The sequence below is a fragment of the Coccinella septempunctata genome, chromosome 2, assembly GCF_907165205.1.
Source record: "Coccinella septempunctata chromosome 2, icCocSept1.1, whole genome shotgun sequence".
Taxonomy (NCBI): Eukaryota; Metazoa; Arthropoda; class Insecta; order Coleoptera; family Coccinellidae; genus Coccinella; species Coccinella septempunctata.
This window is the reverse complement of record NC_058190.1, coordinates 14,552,399-14,575,267: the sequence shown is the minus strand read 5'-3', so window position 1 is coordinate 14,575,267 and position 22,869 is coordinate 14,552,399. Positions and strand designations below refer to the sequence as shown.

At 35.5% G+C, this 22,869-nt stretch overlaps 1 protein-coding gene across 3 annotated transcripts in view; it reads right to left on the bottom strand.

The window, feature by feature from the left end:
* Positions 1-22,869, bottom strand: part of LOC123306664 (nephrin-like) — a 721,736-nt gene that overhangs the window by 332,037 nt on the left and 366,830 nt on the right. For all 3 annotated transcript variants that reach the window (XM_044888766.1, XM_044888768.1, XM_044888767.1), the window contains 2 exons: positions 20,734-20,878; positions 9,662-9,870 (listed from right to left, as the gene is read on the bottom strand). In XM_044888766.1, coding sequence (XP_044744701.1) covers positions 9,662-9,870; positions 20,734-20,878 — 354 coding nt within the window. The remainder of the gene's footprint in view (positions 1-9,661; positions 9,871-20,733; positions 20,879-22,869) is intronic.

The window sequence follows — 22,869 nt, the reverse complement described above, 5'->3', positions numbered from 1 at the left end:
TATTTAGACTATATTTAAAGGAGCAGGCTGCATTCTACGCTAAATATTATGTCCATTATTTTTTTTTCATCCCCTAATACAAAGAGGACGATACTAAAAAGAAAAAATAAAGCAACGGGGGTGGAAAATGCAATCGAGTATTCCACGACTGAATGTGAGGGATGAGGCATTATAATGAGCTGAAAGAGACCTTCGTTGGGTCTGGTCGAATAAAGGTATTGATCCCACGTACATATTTCATTCGAGGTACAAGACGATGTATATAGACTATGGCTGCGCGAGGTAAGCGCTGTCCACGGTTGCACAAATAATTCATGACTTGTCATAAGATGGCCATTCCTGAGATTAACTGCCGGGTCAGGAACAGATGTAATCTCCGGAAAGATCGAATTCGCCTCGCTGGAAATTATCGGCCAAGTCCGAATGAGGACTTCTTGCGAATTCGTTGAAATGCTTTCCGGACCGAATTTAGGGCTTGTTTAATTGGCTCATATAAATTTTCTGTCCCGGATTTCGGGTCCTTTGTAATCTCGACTGAGGCGTGTTGAATAAATGATAACATGTGTAGAAATGTGAAGCAGTTTCTAGGGACGCCACATTGTTTGGGAAGTAAGGAGAAATATGACGACCCACTCCGGTAAAGCATTTATTATCGTGCAATCGTTCACATTGTGTAAATTTCATTAGGAATAAATCATGATGAATAAAGTTCAGTGTAGGTCTTCTATTTTTTAGATTTGTCCATTCGAAGAACGGGAAACCTAAATGGTGCCCTGTGACTGGGATTTCGATTGATGATTTATCAACAAACATGTGAATTACGTATAATTACCCAGGTGTCCAATGAAATTCGATATACAGGGTGTCCCGGAAAATGTGGGAAATCTCTCGGATTCAGATAGAACATAAAAAAATAAGATGACAATTTCCCATAATTTTTTTTCCTAGCGGCCCTCCCTACGAAGATAGCTGAAGAAAAGGTACTCTTGTTCAGTGTCGATAAAATGAACCGTTTTCGAAAAAAAAAATAATGAAAGAATTACGTAACAAAATAAAACTTTTTTGTTCCTTCAATAACTTTGGTATCACACTTCTTTGCAGACAAAAAACTAGACTTCATGTTATTTTTAATAGAAATTAGAAATTACTTACTTCTTTCATTATTTTTTTTTTCGAAAACGGTTCATTTTATCGACACTGAACAAGAATTCTTTTTCTTTAGCTTAATGTTCAAGGTATCAAAATCTGTTTTTTTAGCACCTCATCATACAGGGTGTTAAAAATGTAAGCATTAAAATGTACAACCCAGTCCGCCCCTGGTAAACTGAACAAGCTAATTGAAATTTGAGTGCGGTGATATAAGAGGTCCTTACTACTATTAATCATATCAAATTTTCATCAAATTATATTGAGTATCATTAATTAATTGGTAAGGGAAGACACACTTGTTTTTATAATTATATTCTTTGACTATCGATTTCGGCACTAGGCCATCATCAGGTCAGAGTCAATGAAACATGCACAATTACTATGTCGGGTGGTGAGTACATATTTCAGTTGTTGGAGGGTACTGAATAGCTCCATACTTTCAATTTGAACGAAAAACTCCATGAGTGTGTCTGATGAATCATATATTGAGTAGTTTGAAACGTATTCCACTAAAATGGATTTCCAGTGGCGTCATTTAGGAGGTTGTATCTTCGTAGGGAGGGCCGCTAGGAAAAAAAAATTATGGGAACTTGTCTTCTTCATTTTTATGTTCTATCTGAATCCGAGAGATTTCCCACATTTTCCGGGACAACCTGTATATTATGTACAGGGTATGCCAAATTACTTGATTTTGGGTGTTCCTAGTACTAAACGTTGAAAGGAGTCCTGGGCTCGATTTTCGTGAAAAGTTCATAACTGAAAACCGTTTCACGATATCTTTATTTGACTTGAAGATATGACCAAATTTTGATATTTTGACGATTTCGAAAATGTGCCGTAAATTCTTTATTTACGAAAATATCTGAAAACGGTAAAAACTTTCTACAGACATTTTTTTCATTGGAAATACGATACTATATTCAACTTTTTTCATCTCTTGTACTGAGGGAAAAATAAACAACTCCGTTATTTTAAATACGAATGCATTGTTTTTTGGCCTCATATCACTCAAAAAAATTAGCTTTTCAAAAGCATATATATGTCGATATAAAATTTTCTTACTCAAGGCAAAATCACCATTTTAGTAAAACTTTTATATTTGATAGAAGTCTATGAAACTATTGTCCACTCCCAGTAAATCTCCATCTCTATGAAACGAATTGGAACTTTCCGTTCATATAATTTCATTTGTTAGCTGAAACACCTATAACTTCAATAAAATCATGTAATTCATGTTACACTCAATTGGAATAAATATCGAACAGAATTTCTATGATAAATTTTAATATAACTTATATGAAGTTCTCAAATTGAGTTCCATGAGTCTGTAAACAAATTCTCCTTTTTTTAACTGAATTCACCGAATTCAACAGCATAATTGGGGAAATGTCTCTGACGGCGTTCCTGACTCTCTGCTCTAAATCAGCCCTATTACTGACTGGGGTCTTGAAAATTTTATTTTTAACATATCCCCACACGAAGAAATCTAAAGGATTGCGGTCTGGTGATCTTGCTGGTCAAGCAATAGGACTATGCGTTTCCATCCACTGATTCTCGAATGACCTATTCAATTTGATTTTATTTCATATTGCGAATTATGGGCAGGTGCGCTTCCTGCTGATAAGAAAGCAACCTCTATTCACTCAGAGGAATATTGTCAATATACTCCTCAACAAAATTCTCTGATATATTCAAATAAGCCCGGGTATCCAAATTTTCTTTATATTTTAGGTCCCAGAAATCTTCCGCTCACAATTTCAAGCCATACATTGAATCCAAACCGTCCTTGCCTGTTTATTTGTCTACAAATATTTTGATTTTGGTATGACCATTAGTGTTCATTATGTCTATTGAATAGCCCATCACTATTGATCTATCGATATAAGTTTAAACTTATATGAACGGAAAGTTTCAATTCGTATCATAGAGATGGAGAGAGATGGTAGTGGACAATTTTGTGGTCAATAGTTTCATAGAATTTTATCAAAAATGCAAATTTTCCTAAAATGTTGATTTTGTCTTGAGTAAGAAAGTAATATATGATGATATTAGACCTGAAAGCAATATATATATTTAAAATAACAAAGTTGTTTTTTTTCCACCCTTATAGTACAAGAGATGAAAAACGTTGAATATAGTATCGTTTCATTTCCAATGAAATTCGAAAATAAAGAAGTAACGGTACGTTTTCGAAATCGATAAAATATTAAAAATTTTTAAAATTTTCAAGACAAAAGAAAATATCGTAAAACGGTCCAGTTATGGAATTTTTACGAAGATCGAGACCATGACCCATTTCAAAGGTTTTAACTATCTAGTCTAGAATCACCAGATATAGCCAAAATCAAGCAATTTGGGTTAGCCTATACATTGTGTCCTACTGCACCATATCTAAGCTATTATTGAATATAGAGACATGCGGTTTTCCCGACCCTGTAAAACTTTTTTGTAAAACTTTCAAAGCCATTAATTCTAATTTTAGTCTAACTTCATTTGTTCTTGAAAAACAAGGCCAAAACGAAAATATTCACTTTCGGAGATGCTATTATTTCTAAGGCCCTATATAATATGAAAAAAAAATGGAACCTGTTTATAATAGATATTGTTACATAAAAGCCAATGGCGTATATATCAGAATAATCAATAATTCTCGAATGCATCAAAAATATGACAAAAGAATACTACTTGATTCCAACTTCAACTCCAATTAGTAAAAATCATATATTATGTAATTCAGTTTTTAAATTTAATAATGGATTGCATAAAGTATCGATACCGTCAAATCAATACTCATCATTTTATTGAAATTGAACGAAATACACGTATTGGTCACAGAATATTACAGACAAAATATGGCGCACATTTCAGTTGCTGAGGTCCGCAATAACCTTGGTTCAAGTTAACCAGTCGACTATGGCGTTTTTAACCTTACTTTTGTAGATCGCTATCTACTAGTACTAGTGTTTGGGATTTTTAGTAGTGATGAAAGGATTAGGGAAAGGACACATGATGGATTAATCTCTATAAATCCACCTATAATCTCATTGACAGTAGTCAAAACAGTGAAGGTGACCTCAGAAAATCACAAAAACGTACCAACGCTAATCCGTTCGTTGAAGTTTTGGAACGAATAACTAGTGATGGTTATTGGACGGACGGGCTCAGAAACCGGGCATTAATTGATATTTTGGGTTTTTATGAAGCTCAGAGGTCTTTTCCTAACGAAAAGGTAGCTAGAATTATCGGACCGTACAATCACTCATCAAAATTCAAAATGACTAACTTTCTCCAATACGAAGAAGTGGAAGAGTTCGCATTCAACTGCATTCCGTATACATATCTAAATTCGCCCTATAAAACATGATTATCTGGGACTATCACGAGTGGATCACACCAAAAAATGTATTATCATTCGCTTCCAGACTTGCAGCATTCGGATTTAAATAAAGTTTGAAGTTGAAGGACGGTTGGGAAAATAAATATTGGCGCGATGGAAATGGAATTCCTCAGCGTTCCGGAATATACGACATGTGCATTACGTTTACGTCAAGAAGCAGCGATTTAAAAGTCTCATTACTGTATGCAAATCGAGAAAGGGACAGAAACCAAAACTGCGCGTTGTATGTTATCGGAATTTCTTGTGCCAAAACTTTACATTTGTTATTCGGACATGGGTTGTACAATTTGGCAACCAGAGAGATATATACGGGAGTGTCGCATTTGATAATAAAAAAGCCTGAATCTGGTTTTCAACATATTGGTTCTTGAGGAAAAATAATCCTGAGAAAGATTTTGTCTGATTTGTTATTCATCAATCATTAAGCCTCTTGAGTAATTGAATGATTCGATGCGAAATTATCAGTTGACCGGCGCAAGTTTGCCGAAAAATGCGTTTTCTTTAACCGCTCGAATTTCAGAACTTGATGAATAGAAAAATCTAAGAAATATGATGCTTCAATTGATGCAGCTACATGCCATCCAACGAGAACAACATAATTTTAATAATGTGGAGCAAAGAAAAACATTCAGATATACAGGTTGAGACTTTGACTGGTACAAATATTTTAACGGTAGATTCTTGAGGCCAAAAGAAATACTTTTTTCGTATACCATATTTTCCGCTGCCATCCCTGAAAAAACAGAATTACCTTCAGAATAACTATCTAATTCTGTGACACTACACAGCTGTGGATCTTTCAATCATAGTTGTATTTAGCCAAAGTATCCAATTTTTCAAATTACACAGATACTTTCTAATTTTTGAACATAAAATTACTCGAAAATGGCTCAATATACGGGAAAATATGGAGAATACTTTTATTCTACAAATCGTTCAAATATTATTCATATTAGTTTCAAGGATTGGGTTCTTTGAATTTTTTGTATTTTTTGTTATGGTATGTAATATATAGTCATAATAAAAAACTAGACGACGTGGGATATATTAATCAAATAAATGAAAAACTTATTCTGAAATTTCATTCAATGAAAACGTTCGTGAGATATAACTGGAAATAAAATTGTTTTATGGTTTTTCAACAGCCTGTATCCTTCAAATCGAGCCCATTCGGTAAAAATGGTAAGGGAAAAATTGTTTTTTTTTTTACCTCAAGAATCTACTGTTAAAATGTTCGTAAAAGTCAAAGACTCGCCCTGTATAAAAAAACACCTGATTTCTAATGAATGTACATTTGGTGGCAAGAATCAGCAACTTTTGAAACGGTCAAAAATTTTCTCCTTAACATTTATTCTTTGACCCTCGGTTTCAATCGTGCAATAAATTATTGTAAAATGCCCGTCTACACTATGGTTGGCGTATTCCCCTGCTATTATAATTTCATACCCTACGCTCGATCAAATTTCTAGCCTGAATTTTCGATTCTTCATCCTGTCGAATTTTGCAAGATATTCGCTTCAAATGTAGCTGCAATTTTCATCCAGATCCAGAATGAACGCTGAAGATCAAGGTCGCCTTCGACCTGATCAAATAAAATAAAAGGAGACCTTATTTCGAATCGAATTCACAATGTTAGAACTTGTTATTTGAGTTATCTTCGAAGGTTCGATGAATGACATTGAGGACATTTTCATGAAGTTCTGAGTACCTAATTGAAGAGAGACATTTTTTATCTCTGCGTCAGCCATAAAACTCTATAAAGTAACGTTTTCATTCTCGTTTTGTTCGCGAATAATTCCTCATCCATTCATAATGTAAAAATGACAGGAAATGACGACATCATCCTCGAATAAATTCTCTAAACCATAATGAAATCCCCATCAGAGTCTGACATCCATTGCTGGAATTAGATAAGGACTAACAAACACGCGGACTCGCACATTTTCAACAGTGTTAAGGATTGACTCCAAACATTTCAATTCAATGGAAAAACTAGTTTGAAAAGTACTATTAGATGTGTTTTCACCATGAAGGTAATCAGAATTGTCCAGATGATTTATGGAATATGGAGGAAACAATGCTTCAGCAGACACTGAAAATAAATTCATGTCTTGAAATGACGCAAAGAATTATGGTGAAAGCAAGAATGAAAGAAAGGGAGTCCAACATAAATTTAATCCAAATGATATCCGCAGTCGCAAACTCGATGAGGTAAGGACATCAGAGGTGGGATAAACCCTAATTGGGTTCCTGCACTCGTTGTTTTTCCCCTCTCCGACAAATTAGCCAAGAGCCCGTATAAGCCAGCGAGAAAACTCTGGAATGCATTTCTAGCGTTCTCTAAATCGTCGCGAGGTCCTGTCGAGTTCCCGATTCGACAAATAGGACGAGATCGAGATGAGAAATGGGGCGGAAACTAAGTTTCGCGGGGTTCTCGTAAATCAGAATTAGTGCCCTGATAAATTCCGGTCGCCACTTTGAATCATTTTTGTAGTCAATGCACCACATGAAATAATGTCAACCTTTCGTTATGTCACATATTTCACAGGACCGAGATTAAATTTCTGGGGACACAAATTCACATTCTCAATTTCATCATATTACTACATATGAACATACCGTCTGAAATAAAAATGAGTCGGTCATTTTGATGATTATAATGGATATTTCTATCAGATTGAGTCTAACAGGGTGTTTTCAAAGGTGAGACTTTTTTATTGACAGAAGGTTGGAGTTATCAGAACAAATCATTCCACCAAAAATTGTCCATATAAAATATTCAAAATGGCTGAGCTACAATCTGTAGAATTTCGACCAAATTTCAAGTACCTACGGGATAGGTGACTCTGGAATCGGAAGAATGAAATAAAACATAAACTGACTAATGAATGGTTCAGTACATGCGAGTCTAGCTGATTACTTGCATCAGGTCACTTGAAAAAATTGTTATATAGGGCGATTTGGGGTAGAAATAGTATAGAAAATACAGATATTTCATTGAAAGTGCTTATTTTGACGAAGTGCTATTATTGTTACCCTAATTCACCCCATTTTCACAACGATTGTTGGAGGGTTCAAACAAGAATAAGATTGTGATGATCATTGTGGAAGAATTTGTTAATAATTTAGACCATTTTGAACTAACATTCTATTTTTATAATAAGGATTAATTCAGATGTATACCACCCGCCGATATGTAATATCAACAAGTGTTACGATCTGAATTGAACTAGAAAATTTGCCATCGTCAGGGCCCCAAATGGAGTAGGCTTCATCGAAGAAAACCATCATTTGGGTCTCATTTGACCTCATCAGAGCAACATAGCTTCTTCTCCGATGGAGAACGTTTGGAATTGATGGACTCTTATTCAATACTGTTTTTTTTTTGGTGTAGCAGGGGGGAAAACTGCAAATCAGACAAACCACTTTCTCCTGAGGGGGAACAAGTGTGGGGATTCTCACTCTCCTGAGCTCGAGACCCACTAAAAACCCTTAACTGCTTCTTGAATATTGGTTCCGGGCATTTGCCTATAAACCGTTCATCTTTTAGTAGGTTTTCTTCTCGCGCACTATCGTGCATGGATTTATGTGTTTATTATCTAATGGATAACACTTTATTGGATTTTTCAATAAGTTCATGTTCTTATTTTAATCTCTTCTTAATTGATCTCTTGGTCTCCTGCGGTAAATTCGTATTCTCCTTTTGTCTTCCTCTGGATCGTAGTCCATTAGTCTCCTGAGTTCTTGATTCGGATGGTTTTTCGATGTTTCGAATAATTTCTCTGCTTTTCTGTTCATGAATTCCGTTATGGTTTCCCATTTCAGGTCCTTATAAATCTGTCTATTCCTGACAAACCAAGGTGCATCTATTGCACATCGTAGCAGCTTGTTTTCAGTGGCCTGAATTCTTTTGATATGGCTCTTTGCCGCGAAACCCCAGGCAACTGATCCATAAGTCAGTTGAGGCCTTGCAACTGGCAAGCGCTACTCTGAGTACTATCCAGTAACACAGAGCACTACTGAGTACTATACAGTAACACAGAGGGCTACTCAGTATGAAACGATATCCGATTCGATCCCCTCCAGATAGAAACCCAGACGCAGACAATAGCACATGTTGTTTTCAAAGCGAATCGGCGTACTGAAATAGAGAAAATACGGGACATATGCTATTGTCTTCATCTGGGTTCCTATCTGGAGGGGATTGAATCGGATATCGTTTCATACTGGATGACGCTCTGTGTTACTGTATAGTACTCAGTAGTGCTCTGTGTTACTCGGTAGAACTCAGTAGCGCTTGCCAGTATTGAAGGTCAAATGATATCGAAGTCATGGTCAGCATCTGCTTTTCTTCGATGGAGCGTACTCCATTTGGAATCCTGACGATGGAAAATTGGCTATTCCGATTCAGATCGTAACACTTTTTGATATTCATATCGGCGGGTTGTATACATCTGAATTAATCCTTATTATTGTATCCATTGCCAACCCATTTAGCCGTGATCATTCTTGCTCAATCTATTTTTATTTTTTACACTTGGTCTTAAGTATTTTACTGTCGGTTGGTATCGAAATGAGCCACTTCATAAAATCGTTCAAGTTACTAAATAATGAGAAAAATTCGGCAATCCTAAATTTCCATTTTCATTCCTAACAGGCCAATATCCTGAACGAAACCAAGTCAGTTTTTTTCCATTGCTTGCTATAATTCAGATAAAATATTGTCTAGGGTCTGTATAAGGATCTACATATTTCAGTAGTCATTTTGTATTTTTATTTTCAACTTTGTCATTTTGAAAGTTTTGTATGGGTAATTTTGCTGAAACATTTTATTTTGACTAGTTCTACCTTAAGTTAAAACAAATCTTGCTATTTGAATACACTTTGTACAATGCCCGTTTGCATTAGCGAATTTTCGAGGCAGGCTTGGCCTGAAGCCTTGTTCAGACTAGGCTAGTAGTTTAGTCTAGCAGCAAGTAACTTGAAGGGTGAACAAAAAGAATTAAATCACTCGTTATGAAATGCAACTTTTTGGTATGGTGAGTTGAAATAAAAAATGAAGATGAAACTGTAACTCCTCCCTCAAAACAACAGAAAATATTAATTTTTACTCACTTATGATCGAGACATTCACTTTGACAAGTTTAGTGGGGGACTTCTTGAAGTCAACTCGACAACTGTACACACCCCCGTCGCTTTCTCTCACGCTGTCTAATGTCAGCTTCGCGGGATCGTCTTGAAATCGAAAATGTGCTCGACCTCCGAGCAGTTGATCGTCCGCCCAATGTTTGCCTTCCTCCAAGTCCCTGTCCCTGGAGTCGAATCTGGAACAGAATGAGAACAGGATTAGTGACCTTTTCCCGGCGGATTCGAGATTGAAACAATGATATGAGAAGGGATTAGGGCATTTCAGGGGCTTTGGGCATTTATTTGATTATCTGTGTGAGGTGGAGTATGGATTTATAGGCAGTTTTTGTCGATCACGAAATGTTCGATATTGAAATTATTCGCAAAAAGCGAAATATTAAGGGGTAGTCGGATGGCGTAGAAGTAAACCTCTCTGCACTGTGGCCTCAAGACTTTCGATACTTTACGCCATTGCTATTAGTTTTATCATAGACGTAGTAAATGCAATACCCTCATGAAAGTGTCTACACTGTAGAAAGAGACAAAGCTATGAAGCGGCCAATAATTTCTGTGGACATAGACATGAGTAGGTATGGAGCAATCAAAATTCTAGAAAATGACAACTGGCTGCACATGCGGTTATCAATTTCATTATATCATTGCGACTGCTTAATTTTTTTCTTAGCTTCAAAGAGAATACTTCAGTCAGCTATTCCATATATCTCAGTTAATAAATACCTACTCCTGCTCCTTTTTTCCTTAAGAGCACATCTATGACTATGGGCCAGATCATCAGGTAATACATATCTTGCTGCACCATCAATGATTTCAACTGAAATGAAATTCTTTGGACATGTGTTAAATTATTTCGATATAAATTCCAGAACTATGTTCGTCTGTTAGCAATAATTTAATTGCATAAATCTCTAAGATGAGTCAACCCTGTTCTTCAGTTATATGTCATACATATTATTATTTGTGTCGTCTTTACACCTTTATCTATTTAATTCGAATGGAATATTTATGAAATATATCAAAAACCACAAGCTTGTGTTTCTTGTGAACATATTCCAAAAAATAATGCTTGCCTTCGAACATTCTAAAAAAATTTCGACAAATCAGTTCATTTTTAGGTAATTTCATTTCATCTCTTAAAATTCAAGAGACCCTAGCAAGAGACTCGAGAAGTGAAAAGTCTCGTCAACGAAATGTCGGGCATAGTTTCGAAAACTAGACGAGATTTTCGAAAACGACATTCTCTTAGACTTGAGTATTTAGTTTTTAAGTATTTCGATTCGACAATTGAAAGGAAAAGAGATCTAGTTCACTGTGAGTTATGGGACTGTTGATGGCACCAAAAAAGGCATCATCGGTAGGTATAGGAAGTAAAGAACTCAAGATGATGCTATAATTTTAAGTAAATACTTATTTTTACCATCAATATAAATTGTCATTTCACATGAGATTTATAAGAATGCTGCAGTAAAAACTTCATTTAATCATTTTATTCGTCATCGATTGTGAGCAATTCTTGTGTACATAACCCTGATCTTGGTGTTAAGAAAAAACATGAAACATCATGACAATAGATAACTAATAAGGTACCTCTTCATTCAGAATGGTAATCACAAGTAATTTTTTGTCTTATGTGTTGCCTGCATTCTCTTAGTGAGTGAATTTGTTTATTTCTCTCGTTCACCAAATTCATGAACTTGTACTGAAAATCATTGATAAAATACTAGGAAGTGGTCAATTGTAGGTACAGCTGTATCTCCCTTGAAGAGGAGGCTATATCTTTTACCATTGTGGCTTTTTTTGACCTTCCATTTCAGTACGTTGCCCCTTATTTCATAATCTTCCAGGTTCTTCAATATAAATTTATGTTTCACCTTAATCCTTCAATAACCTCTAGTAAGATGTGTAGAACAAAACTATTTCCAACGTTTTTGGAAAGGAATAGTGTAAGTAATATAAGTATACAATCGATAACAACGAAATTAATTTTCTTCTCTCCCTATTTGATTTGAAAGTACTCAAAAAAACAATGGTCTGAAGTGAAACTTAATCTCGCGGTAAAAAAAAATATATATTTATTTCAAATTTATTCAATTATGATACTCATAAGTAGGAAATCTGTTCTTGGATAAATTCCGCAAGAGGAAAATACTAATAGACATGTCTTTGAGCAAGATACTCAGCATTGTTAATCTGCCAAATTATAGTTATTATTTGTACCCAGTAAAGTACAAATTATTTGTAGTTATAATTTATATAAGCATACATCAACTAATAATAATATGTGACTCAAAACCACATACAGGAATAACAAAACAGTATTTCAAACCTGCTTTATCGAAAAAATACTCAACATTGAATCAATTCCAGATAAACCGCCGAAGCAAAAAATTCAGTTATGTGCAGGGTGTTCCTCTTCAAAGAACAAAGTTATTTCCTTTTTTCCAAATATTTCCAATTATGGGCATCAGTGTCGCAGTGATGGACAATGCAGAACCACGGAAATACTCAACTATAATGAGAATCCTGTAATTGTAGCCCCTATCATTCGATCATTGGGTGCAGCATAAAATTACCAGACACTCTGAATAAACCCACTCGTGGAACAAATTTTGGAGAGCTCGAGGAAAGGAATTTTGTTTAAATTAATCCACCGAATCAAATCAAATTTATATTTCTACAGGACTACAGGAGCCTTCTACCCGTAATGAGATGTGTAATTGCATGAAGGGAAGGGTGAGCCAATAAGGAAGAGCAAATATCTTTTTCGTCACCCCTGCAAGGATCAAGAGTTTCCCCTATTCTGTAACCAAATAAAGAGAGAAACATCGTCCAAAGTTAAATTGGCGCCTCTATTGCTAATTAAAGTAAGAAGTGGTCAGAACTGCCGCTATTGTTAGGAGCCGTGTTGAGTAACAGTTCTATTGACGGCAAGTTTCCAGAACTTCCTTCACTCGTGATAAACTTGTAACTGCGAATCAAGGATTTGTTCCGATGTTCGCAAATTGCTTATGTCCACAAGAAACTTACTATGAAAGTTAGCGTTAAATTTACCTTCGATTAATATCGACGTAAGATATTCACTTGGGGCTATATTGTTGGCCAAGAAACATTTTGATGGCCTATCATAGGTGGTTATCATTGAAGGAATTTAATTCGCCGGAACTGAAACTTAGTCGAAGTTTGCCAACTGAAGTTTAGGGTCCAAGTGATCATTATATTATCATTCGAAACGTTATTATATCACATCATGAAGGTGACAGAGGATTCGCTATCCTCGATTTGACGAACATGAAAAAATTGGCAAAACTAAAAAAGTTTTCTTCATTTCAGTGCATTCCACCATAATAATGACAGCATCGGTTCAGTAATTGTTAATCCTTGAGCTAACAAGTTTGCATTCTTTTCTTTATGCAGCATTGCGGTTTTCGCTCACATCTGCAGAGCAATATCACTTACTCCAGATACCTATTTCAGATATCGAAAAGATTAAGTTCCGCTGGAGCCCTTTCATGGATTTCGGGCTCATGGTGGTGGTCGGGTCCAAGCTGTTTCTCGGCTCCCTGATGTCGATTTTTCCTGTTTTTTCCTCAATTTTTTGGGATCGGTTGGATTCCTGATTCTCCGTTCTTTTTGTCGAAGTAAATGGTGTTCTTTCCCATGTCTTTCTGAATGAATCTGAATTACCTACCGTTCTCGCTGACCCTAGGAGTACCGCTTTCTGCATGACTCTACAGATATTTTCATACGATTTCCTGAAATTTTTGGGTAGTTCCTTCGATATTAGGCCTGTAGATGAAATAGCAATAGGAATGGTCTCCACATTTATAAATAAATTGGAAGATTGGTAAATGTGGGTGGTTCATTATGAAGTTGTTAATGACGACTATTGTTTCGAGACTCTTAAAATCAGTCTCATTTTCAAGTCGCAAAAAGCTACAATGAATATACACATGCAAATAGAGTCATAAATTATAAATGAATTCATACATGAAGCTACAATGTTAAAATAGAGACAAATTTCTGTCACATAAAGACCTAACTTCTTAAACTCAGCCGAATCGAATGGCGTCAAGCAAAAACGAATTGCAAATAAAGAGTTCAAATATGTTTATCAAATTACAATCTGAATATTGAGGTGACATCTAAATCAAGAAGCAACAAGCAGGTAAAAGAGAAATATATAGGGAGAACTTTCAGGAACCTTAAAACCTGCATTAAAGAACATTTGAGTTGTCTGAACCCGAATTTGACTGGCTTTTCATATTTTGCTAAACACCTTATCGAGACCGGTTACACATTAGACACAAACACAAATTTCTCAGCATTACACCTAGCAAAATAGGACAATTTGGAAAGTTTTCAAATTTTAAAGGCTTATAAAAAAAATATATTTTGAATAAATCAATCTGTTGAGACTTTACACCTTGGTATCTATTCTTCATTGCTCTGAAGGTGTCAAGATCTCTTGTGAGCCAATTGTGTTTAAATTAGTAGATTTCTAAGCATTTTATTTTTTATAGTTTGCTGTCATGCTGTCCTTATTGTTGTATTATGAGTTCGAAAATTTTTTTTTTCACCTGCTTGCTGTTTCTTAATTTAGATGTCACCTCAATATTCAGATTGTAATTTGATAAATATATTCGAACTCTTTTTGTACAATTCGTTTTTGCTTGCCGCCATTTCACTGGGATGATTTCAAGAAGATAGGTCATTGACAGAAAGTCAATATGTTAATATTGTAGCTTTGTGTAAGTGTTGTTCATTTATAAAATTTATGACCCTATGTGCCTAATGTGCATATTCATTGTAGCTTTTTGTGACTTCAAAATGAGACTGATTTGATAAGTCTCGGAACCAGAGACGTCATCGACAACTAACAAAGATTATGGGACAAAAAGACCTTTTCTCTTCGTTCACGTCCTCATATCCTCCATTGTCTCTATTCTAGCGTACGAACCATATGGGGAAGCCAGCCATGGATCGTCATGAGGTTACAGCCATAATCTAAGATCCTTTATGATGTCGTCAGACTTGTCAATACCTACGATTGAAGATCTCTTTAGGATTGAATAGTTAGGGTAGTAGAGCAGATGATCCAAGAGGAAAGCCATATGAGATACCAATTGGAAAAGGTAGAAATGATAATCAGCATCGTAAATGGTTTATAGAAGAAAATTACTAGTAATCTCTATTCTCGAACGAAATGAGTTCATAATTCGGGAAATTGCATATATTTTCCTCGAACCTCAAAATACTTCCAACATGAAATCGATACGAATCTTTTCCGGTCAATTAATCGGCTTTGTGTCCAATCCTTTTTCGGTCACCAATCTTATCTACCACTTCTTACAACGACATAAAGCTGTTGGGTATAGACAAGGTCTACATGCCAGGACATTTTATTTCGATCGTGTTCCTTGATATGCCTTTTCGAGTTTGGAACAGATTGAATCGATTTGTTCTACATACGATCGTGGGTATTTCTGATTATATCACGATCTCCGGCTTAACATTATTAGGTTCTTGTAAACATATCTATGTCTCAATGATATGATCTGAATCGATAAAAAAATGTTGCTCGGAATGTAAACGACGGGACAGTTCAAACACTTATGCTCGTAATTCCTGGTTGCTACTAATTGATAGAATTTATGGGTTCAAATACATTCCTTCTGATTATGTGTTGAAGGATTTGATCAATAATTATGGATTTCGATTTATAGGAAATTTCCTGTTTTCCTTTTTGGGAGGTTTTCTCATGTGGAGTAGTTACGAAATATATGAACAGTTAAGAAAATCTTGGCTCTTTGAGGAAAAAATGTTTTAGTATAATAGTGACGATCTCTCTTTGTTATCAATTATCATTGGTTTATTATACAAAGTGGTTGAAAAATAAAATGCCCGTTTTTTTTTTATTTTGAAACAGAATTGACCGGTTCGGGATGAAATTATCTATATTTTTGTAAATAAAACTTCTGCCTTTTTTGAATCATAACGTTCTGCTCTTGAAGTTCCATCAAAGAAAATAAATCTCACAATTCGCATTTGAGTGAGAATGCCAGACTCCAATTTTTTGAATGAAGTGGTGTTGCCAACGAAAAAATTTGTGGTTTTTGGTAGCTCCACATCTTCATATTTCGAGCATGCAGTTCTTTTTCGTAGACAGAGTTATTTGCTCATTTTTCGGAACTGGTACAACAACAAAAGCATCAACAGTCGAATTATTCAATGATTGAGGCCCGTATGAATTGTCAGCTCTCAAGCTGTGTTTTGTAGCTTGAAGCGTCTTGAGACACCAGTTCAAAATAAATTTGACTTGAGACTCTGTCAAGATGACGTCGCAATCTGCGATCTCACTTGAGTAGGCGGTTATTAATAAATGTGACTCGAATGGTCTCAAGATAGGTTTTGGAAACGTCAAATTTTGGATATGGTCGGACCCTGACTCAAGATGTGAACTGACGGTAATTTCTCTTTTGTGCTTCCAGAAATCGGCATAATCGAAGTGAATTATAGAATCCTTGGAAGGTGTGATGTGATGTGGCATGTCCGTTCGTTCGAGATCGAAAAATCTACTTCGTTACACTCCACTGTAAACCACACTGATGAAAAAATATGGAGCAAAAATAAAAATCAGAATTTCTCTTTTCGTTTTGTAATCTCAAGTCTATCTCAAGTCAATAGTATCAAACTGATCGTTATCAGTTTGATGTCAGATCTCAGAACGGGTCTCAAGACCTATTTCAGTTGATACCTTCTCAAGGTAGTAAGAGCATCTCAAGATGACAGCTTATTAATAACGACTTATCAAGTAATGACTTAATCTGATAACCATCAGTTTGATAGTATCCCAAGAAGATTAAGTCGTTACTTGATAAGTCGTTTTTAAAAAGCTGTCATCTTGAGATGCTCTTACTACCTTGAAATAGGTCTTGAGACCCGTCTTGAGATGTGACAATTAATACGGGCCTAAGATATCAAACGTTCTTCCAGTCATAAAAAAAGATCTACGTTCGAACTTTCGATTACCATATTCAAACTTATCGTTATCAGTTTGATAGTATCTCAAGAAGTTTAAGTCGTTACTTGATAAGTCGTTTTTAACCCTTTCCAGCCCAATGATGCCATATGGCATCATTGGATTAACAGTGTCCATTTCATTAAAACAGAAAGCTATTCCACAATGAGCTCTGTATGATTTGGATCTATCGTTCATTGGTAGATGACATTACCAAAATTTGGGTCAGTTACAGAAGTTTGATGAAAAGGAATTTCATTTATGTTCAGTCGGCAATACGGTTCGCCGAAAGCCACGTGCATAAGTAATTATTATTTTTTACTGTTATTAACACCCAAAATTCGGCCATATCTGTGTAAACGGTAAAGTTGCCCTATGACTAACAAAAGATAAAAGTTGTTTCACCTCATTTCATGTAAATAAACGAAATAACTCTTCGATTCTACTAATTTTATTTATTATTCATTCCAAAATGCCTAACATATGCCCACTGACTTCATATGGCATCAAGTCAATATTTTACTAAACACTTGAAAAAAATTTTTTTTCCTCACCAATGTGTTTAGTATACTTCTTATACATAATTATTGTTGGGAAATATTTTTTTCAATGGGCGGATAATAATTCGGCTGGAAAGGGTCAATAAGCTGTCATCTTGAGATGCTCTTACTACCTTGAAATAGGTCTTGAGACCCGTCTTGAGATGTGACAATTAATACGGGCCTAAGATATCAAACGTTCTTCCAGTCATAAAAAAAGATCTACGTTCGAACTTTCGATTACCATATTCAATCTTATCGTTATCGGTTTGATAGTTTCTCAAGAAGATTAAGTCGTTACTTGATAAGTCGTTAAGCTGTCATCTTGAGATGCTCTTACTATCTTGAGAAGGTATCAACTGAGGTAGGTCTTGAGACCTGTTTTGAGATCTGATAATTAATACGGGCCTAAGATATCAAACGTTTTTCAGTCAAAAAGAAAGATCTACGTTCGAACTTTCGATTACCATATTCATCATCCATTGGGGAAGAATTATTTGAGATGGCTCCAGCTGAAGATTTGTTGGAGAGGCGTAATTTAATCTTCATACAGATTATTCTCCATGTCGAATCTGCTGTTAGTAAAATTGAACTAACAGAAGGCTGTAGTTTCAGAAGGCAGTTATAGATTGAGAATATATTAAAGAAATGGAATCGCTTCGACATTGCCTATGATAGATTAGAAATTATAGCTAAAAGACCTGCACATGCCACTAATATCTATAATAACTTAAACGAACACTACTTAATTCCATCATAAAAATGCTAAACAAAGAGAGCTTTCTGATTTTTATTATTACCGAGGCCATGAGTAATGGTAGGTATTATTTGCACCAACTTTCAATTTGCTGTTGCATTTCCACTTGCCAGCATTGGAATGTTAACAGCTTATAGTTTCAGTGAACAACAATCGTCCCTCATTGCGAACATTCCTACACAAAATGGATAACCGAAATGAATCAGTTAGCCACTGACCAGTAGAATGGAAAAATCTGGAAATAGTACTCAGCGGTTAAAGGTGAAATAGTGTAATGATTTTCTACACCATTGCATGCGCAGCAATAGCTCTCTTCGAGTATTTTCATGAGATTTACGATGCTCGAATAGTGGCTAGGTATGATTTAGGACTAATTCAGATGAATTTACAGTGCGTTTCAATGGTCGAGGATGATCCATCATAGGAATATTGTAGAGAGGGAGCCAGAAAGTTAAGGATTATTTACAGCGTCAACGCACTGGAAATAAACGTCAAGATAAAATGATGGAAGGCGGCTAGCGTTATGATTTAAATTTAAGCGTTCGCTTAATATTATGAGTATCAACTGGGTTTGTCGAAATTAATTCGAAAATTCAATGGTAGCATACGTTCAAAAGTGGTCGTTAACTAGGCTTCGGAATGAAGGTCTATATTCTATGCTTCGCTTCGCACGTTATAATATCTCAATCATTCTTCGCTGTCATTAATGAACTAGTTTATTAAAAAATTATCAATTCAAAATGATTTATATGGGAAATTGAACATAAAGCCCTTCGAATCAAAAAAATTTTTCCGAAATTAGGAATTACCTATCTAAAGATGCATTCAAAAGAATTCGTCATTGAGTAGGCTATAAAATGTTTGAAGGTCTATATTCCAGTCCTAGCATAATTTTAAGCTACTGCTGTAGCATTTTCCACTTCAACTGACAACTTAGCGTTATGGATTGTTGTATTGAAATTAGCAGCAATTTATAAAGATGCAACCTCAAAAACGGGTAGAAAATAGAAGATGAGTGAAAATAGTCTATTGATAAATGTTTCAAATATTTCAGGATCGAGCATCCCCATGTAGCTGTAGATTTGCAAACTTTCCAAAGTAGTGTTTCGCGGCATGTTAGCGTTATCTCTGAAACAGGTAGTGTTAAAAGAAAAAGACGAAGTGGCCGACCAAAGGAGGGAACCCCAGTGATAAACAACAATTTTGTAATTGTAACAGAAGCCCCACGAACCTCAGTTCGGATTATACATATATGAACTGACTGGAATCTCCGTTGGTACAAGTCACACGATTTTGAAGAAAGACATCAATTTGTGTCCATATTGCTTGACGTATTTTCAGAACAGTGAAGATGTTGATAACCCTTGTAGGTCGTTTCTACCCCTTGTAATTAGAGGGAAACACTACATTTTTTTCCTTCTCACTCCCACAAAATGTCTCACCAATTTCATTTCCCTCAATTTCATGGTTTTTAAGAGAGAAATCCAAAATTGCATTCCAGGTGACATCTTTAGGGAGCTATATCTGAGCAAGGGCTGCTAAAAATAAGGTTCAGACACACTACTTTTTCACAAGGAGTCACACCTTAAATTTTCTCATAAATATTGATTCACACCCTGTATATCCATTTTAAGTCTTCATCCTTTTTCAATTTAAAATAAAAAATATGTACAGGGTGTGCAAAATAGGGGATAAGTGAACTACAACTTTTTAACCCAACGGGATAAAAATGTATGGCACATTACGTTTGCCTTTTTTCGAGAAACTAATAATGGCTTCAATTGTATTCCTCTATCTTTTTTTGTTTTCGATTTATAGGCAGAAAGTGCAATTTGGGCGATTTAAACTTTGGTCATTATCTCCGTTTCTGTTTGTGCTACGATGTTTAAATGAAATCAGACACTTTTTTGATAGCAATCCAGAAGCGAACTATGGTTTTTTCCTACAGGTTTATTAGTTTAGCTATAACATAAAGTTGTGTTTTTTCATAATATCTGAAGTAATCTGAGGAAAATGTATGATGTATGATATATTTCTGATACAGAAAAAAAAGGACAATTCTCATTTGTTTTCAACAGAAAAAAAAACACAACTTTATGTTATAGCTCAGCAAATGAACCTATTAGAAAATATCATAGTATGCTACTGGATTGCTATAAAGAAAGTGCATAATATTTTCATTTCAACATCTTAGCACAATCAGAAACGGAGTTTATGACCAAAATTGAAATCGCCCAAATTTCAGTTTTTGCCTATAACTCGAAAACAAAAGAAGATAGAGGAATGCAGTTGATGGCCTTATTAGTTTCTCGAAAAAAAATGACCGCGATGTGCTATTCATTTTCCTCTATCTCTTTGGGTTAAAAAGTTCTAGTTCAGGTATCACCAATTTTGCTTTTGAATATTTTCAAATTTAGTTCGGGACATCCCGTAAATGAGATGGGTAGATATTCTCTTGAGTTTACTGTCAGTCGACTTTTCGAATTTCATATTTCGTAGCGTAGCTGACGATATGGTTGTCGCAAAAAAAAAGATGAAATGCAACTGACGATAAGGAAACTATTGGCAATAAACAATGAAGGGGCTTGCATTCTCAACATGAATGACATAACGTGACATGAATGAAAGAACTACTGATGAGTAAAGCAAAATAAAGGGGAAAGCAACATGATAATGCATTTTTTCGAGTCGATACGGAAAATATTGTCAATAAACAATGATTACTCACGAGTATATTGGAACCTGCTTGTTGTTTTCTCCTTCTTTGGACCAAATAACTATACGCATCTTATCTCCAGGCACTGTTGGTGTAATGTTACAGGGAAGTTTCGCCATCCCACCCTGAACTGCCTCGATTTCGTAAACAGCACTCGCTGAAAACAAAAAAAATCATGAGGTTCGCTTTTATCGCATATAACATGGCGCACATTCCACGCCATAGGGGAGTTTCATATTAATGAATTTTCTGAGACACACATTCACCGAGATGAAAAGATATCGATCCAAATCGGGGAAGGTAAGAATATTTCATTTTATGGCATACAAAGAGATGACGAAAACAAATGATTTCAATTATTCCGATTATTAGTCGGATGTTTCGAATTATATTTTGGACTGTTAGCTGTTGTATCATGCGGACTTAATTGAACTATATACCAGAAGAAACTGCTGAATTTTAAGAATCAGATAATTGTACGCGTGGCAATCATAGAGCTGAAATCAAAAGGGCTATCAAAAATAATTCGTCTGTATTATTATAATACAGACGAATTATTTCCGAGGAACCCACTTAATCGGGATTTACTCGAGCGTCGTGGATTTTGAATATTAGATGGTAGAAAGAAAAAAAGGTTCTATGACTATGATGTATGTACTTTCAGCGGTGAGGAAAGCGTCGGCAGGTTTTCAAATGTAAAAAAAATCGTCAGGTGTAGGTACATACTCGAGCGTGTCAGATTAAGATACTGTTTATGCCCGACATGTTCCTGATAATAAATTCATGTTAATTGGACCCAAAGGAAGCTACTTTTCAAGAGACTGCCAATTCGGACGTGACGCAAGGTCACAGCGGTCCTTTGAAAATGCAAAAAAAAATCGTTACTTGTACATATTCGAGCGTGTAAGAATTTCATACAGATGGTTAATCTCGGTGTTGCAGACGTGTTAACCCCTTAATCTGACAATGATCAGGTAGGGTTTACTTAATCTGACAGTTTGGAGACAATAACAATGCAGTTTTTTTGAATGTCTCCCTTTCTGTAGATACCTCTAAACGTTTCTGTATTCATTATGAAAATTTAAGATAATGAAATTCTTCACAACTTTTGTCTGAAGCAATTTTACCGTTTTCGAGTTAGATGGTGATGAGGGCAAGGAGCTTAGCCACACATGCGATAGGCCAAGGTCAATGTAGAAGCCCAGTGTGATTTATATTCATCGCCATATATCTCAAAAACGTTCAAACGTAGGAAAAATTGTTTGGGACAAAATTTGTAGAAAATATTTTGCTATAAAACTTTTATAATGAATGCAAAAACAATTTGAAGCCCAGGATAGGAGATAATTCAAAAAAAAGATTTTTGTGACCTTTATGGACAATTTTTATTATTTCGGCTTGCTAAAACTGTCAGAATATATATTTGTTTCGTTATGCTTGAATCTTTAGCTTCAACATAAGAAAAAAGCCATCTCGCTCGAGAATGTACACGTGACTTTTTTTTGACAATGGCGCCCTCCCACACAATTTCGTCACACTTGAATTGTCAGATTAAGAGAATAATACTTTTCAACATGTAATTAACCACATATATATCTTAATCTGACACGCTCGAGTAGATCCCGAATTTCCCTTTGGGCTTCCCAACTATTAGTAGAAGTGGCAACGCCAGCTCTTAAAACCATGAGGGACCAGGGGGAGGGGCGGAAATTTCTTTGGGGAGAGCAGGAGGGAGATTAACCAGCTTGAATAGCGTATTCAAGAAGCAGTTAAGGGTTTTTAGTGGGTCTCGAGCTCAGGAGAGTGAGAATCCCCACACTTGTTCCCCTCAGGAGAGGATGGTTCGTCTGATTTGCAGATTTTCCCCCTGCTACACCAAAAAAAAAAAAAAAATTGCGAATACTGAATCTTATAACTTCTTCGACCTGAATATGTCATATTGGAAGGGATTGTGGAAGCAAAATTTCAAGGGAGCCAGGCCCTCCCCCTAGTTGGGTTAATTTTATATAGGGTCATAAAAACGGGAGTTACATGAGTCTAGCTGCTAGCCTACACAGTTTCGAAAATATGAGTTCTTCAAAGTAATTTTCTGCTTTTGTCCCAAATTAGATAATGTTATCTCTAGTATTCTCTAAATTCAATCCTCCA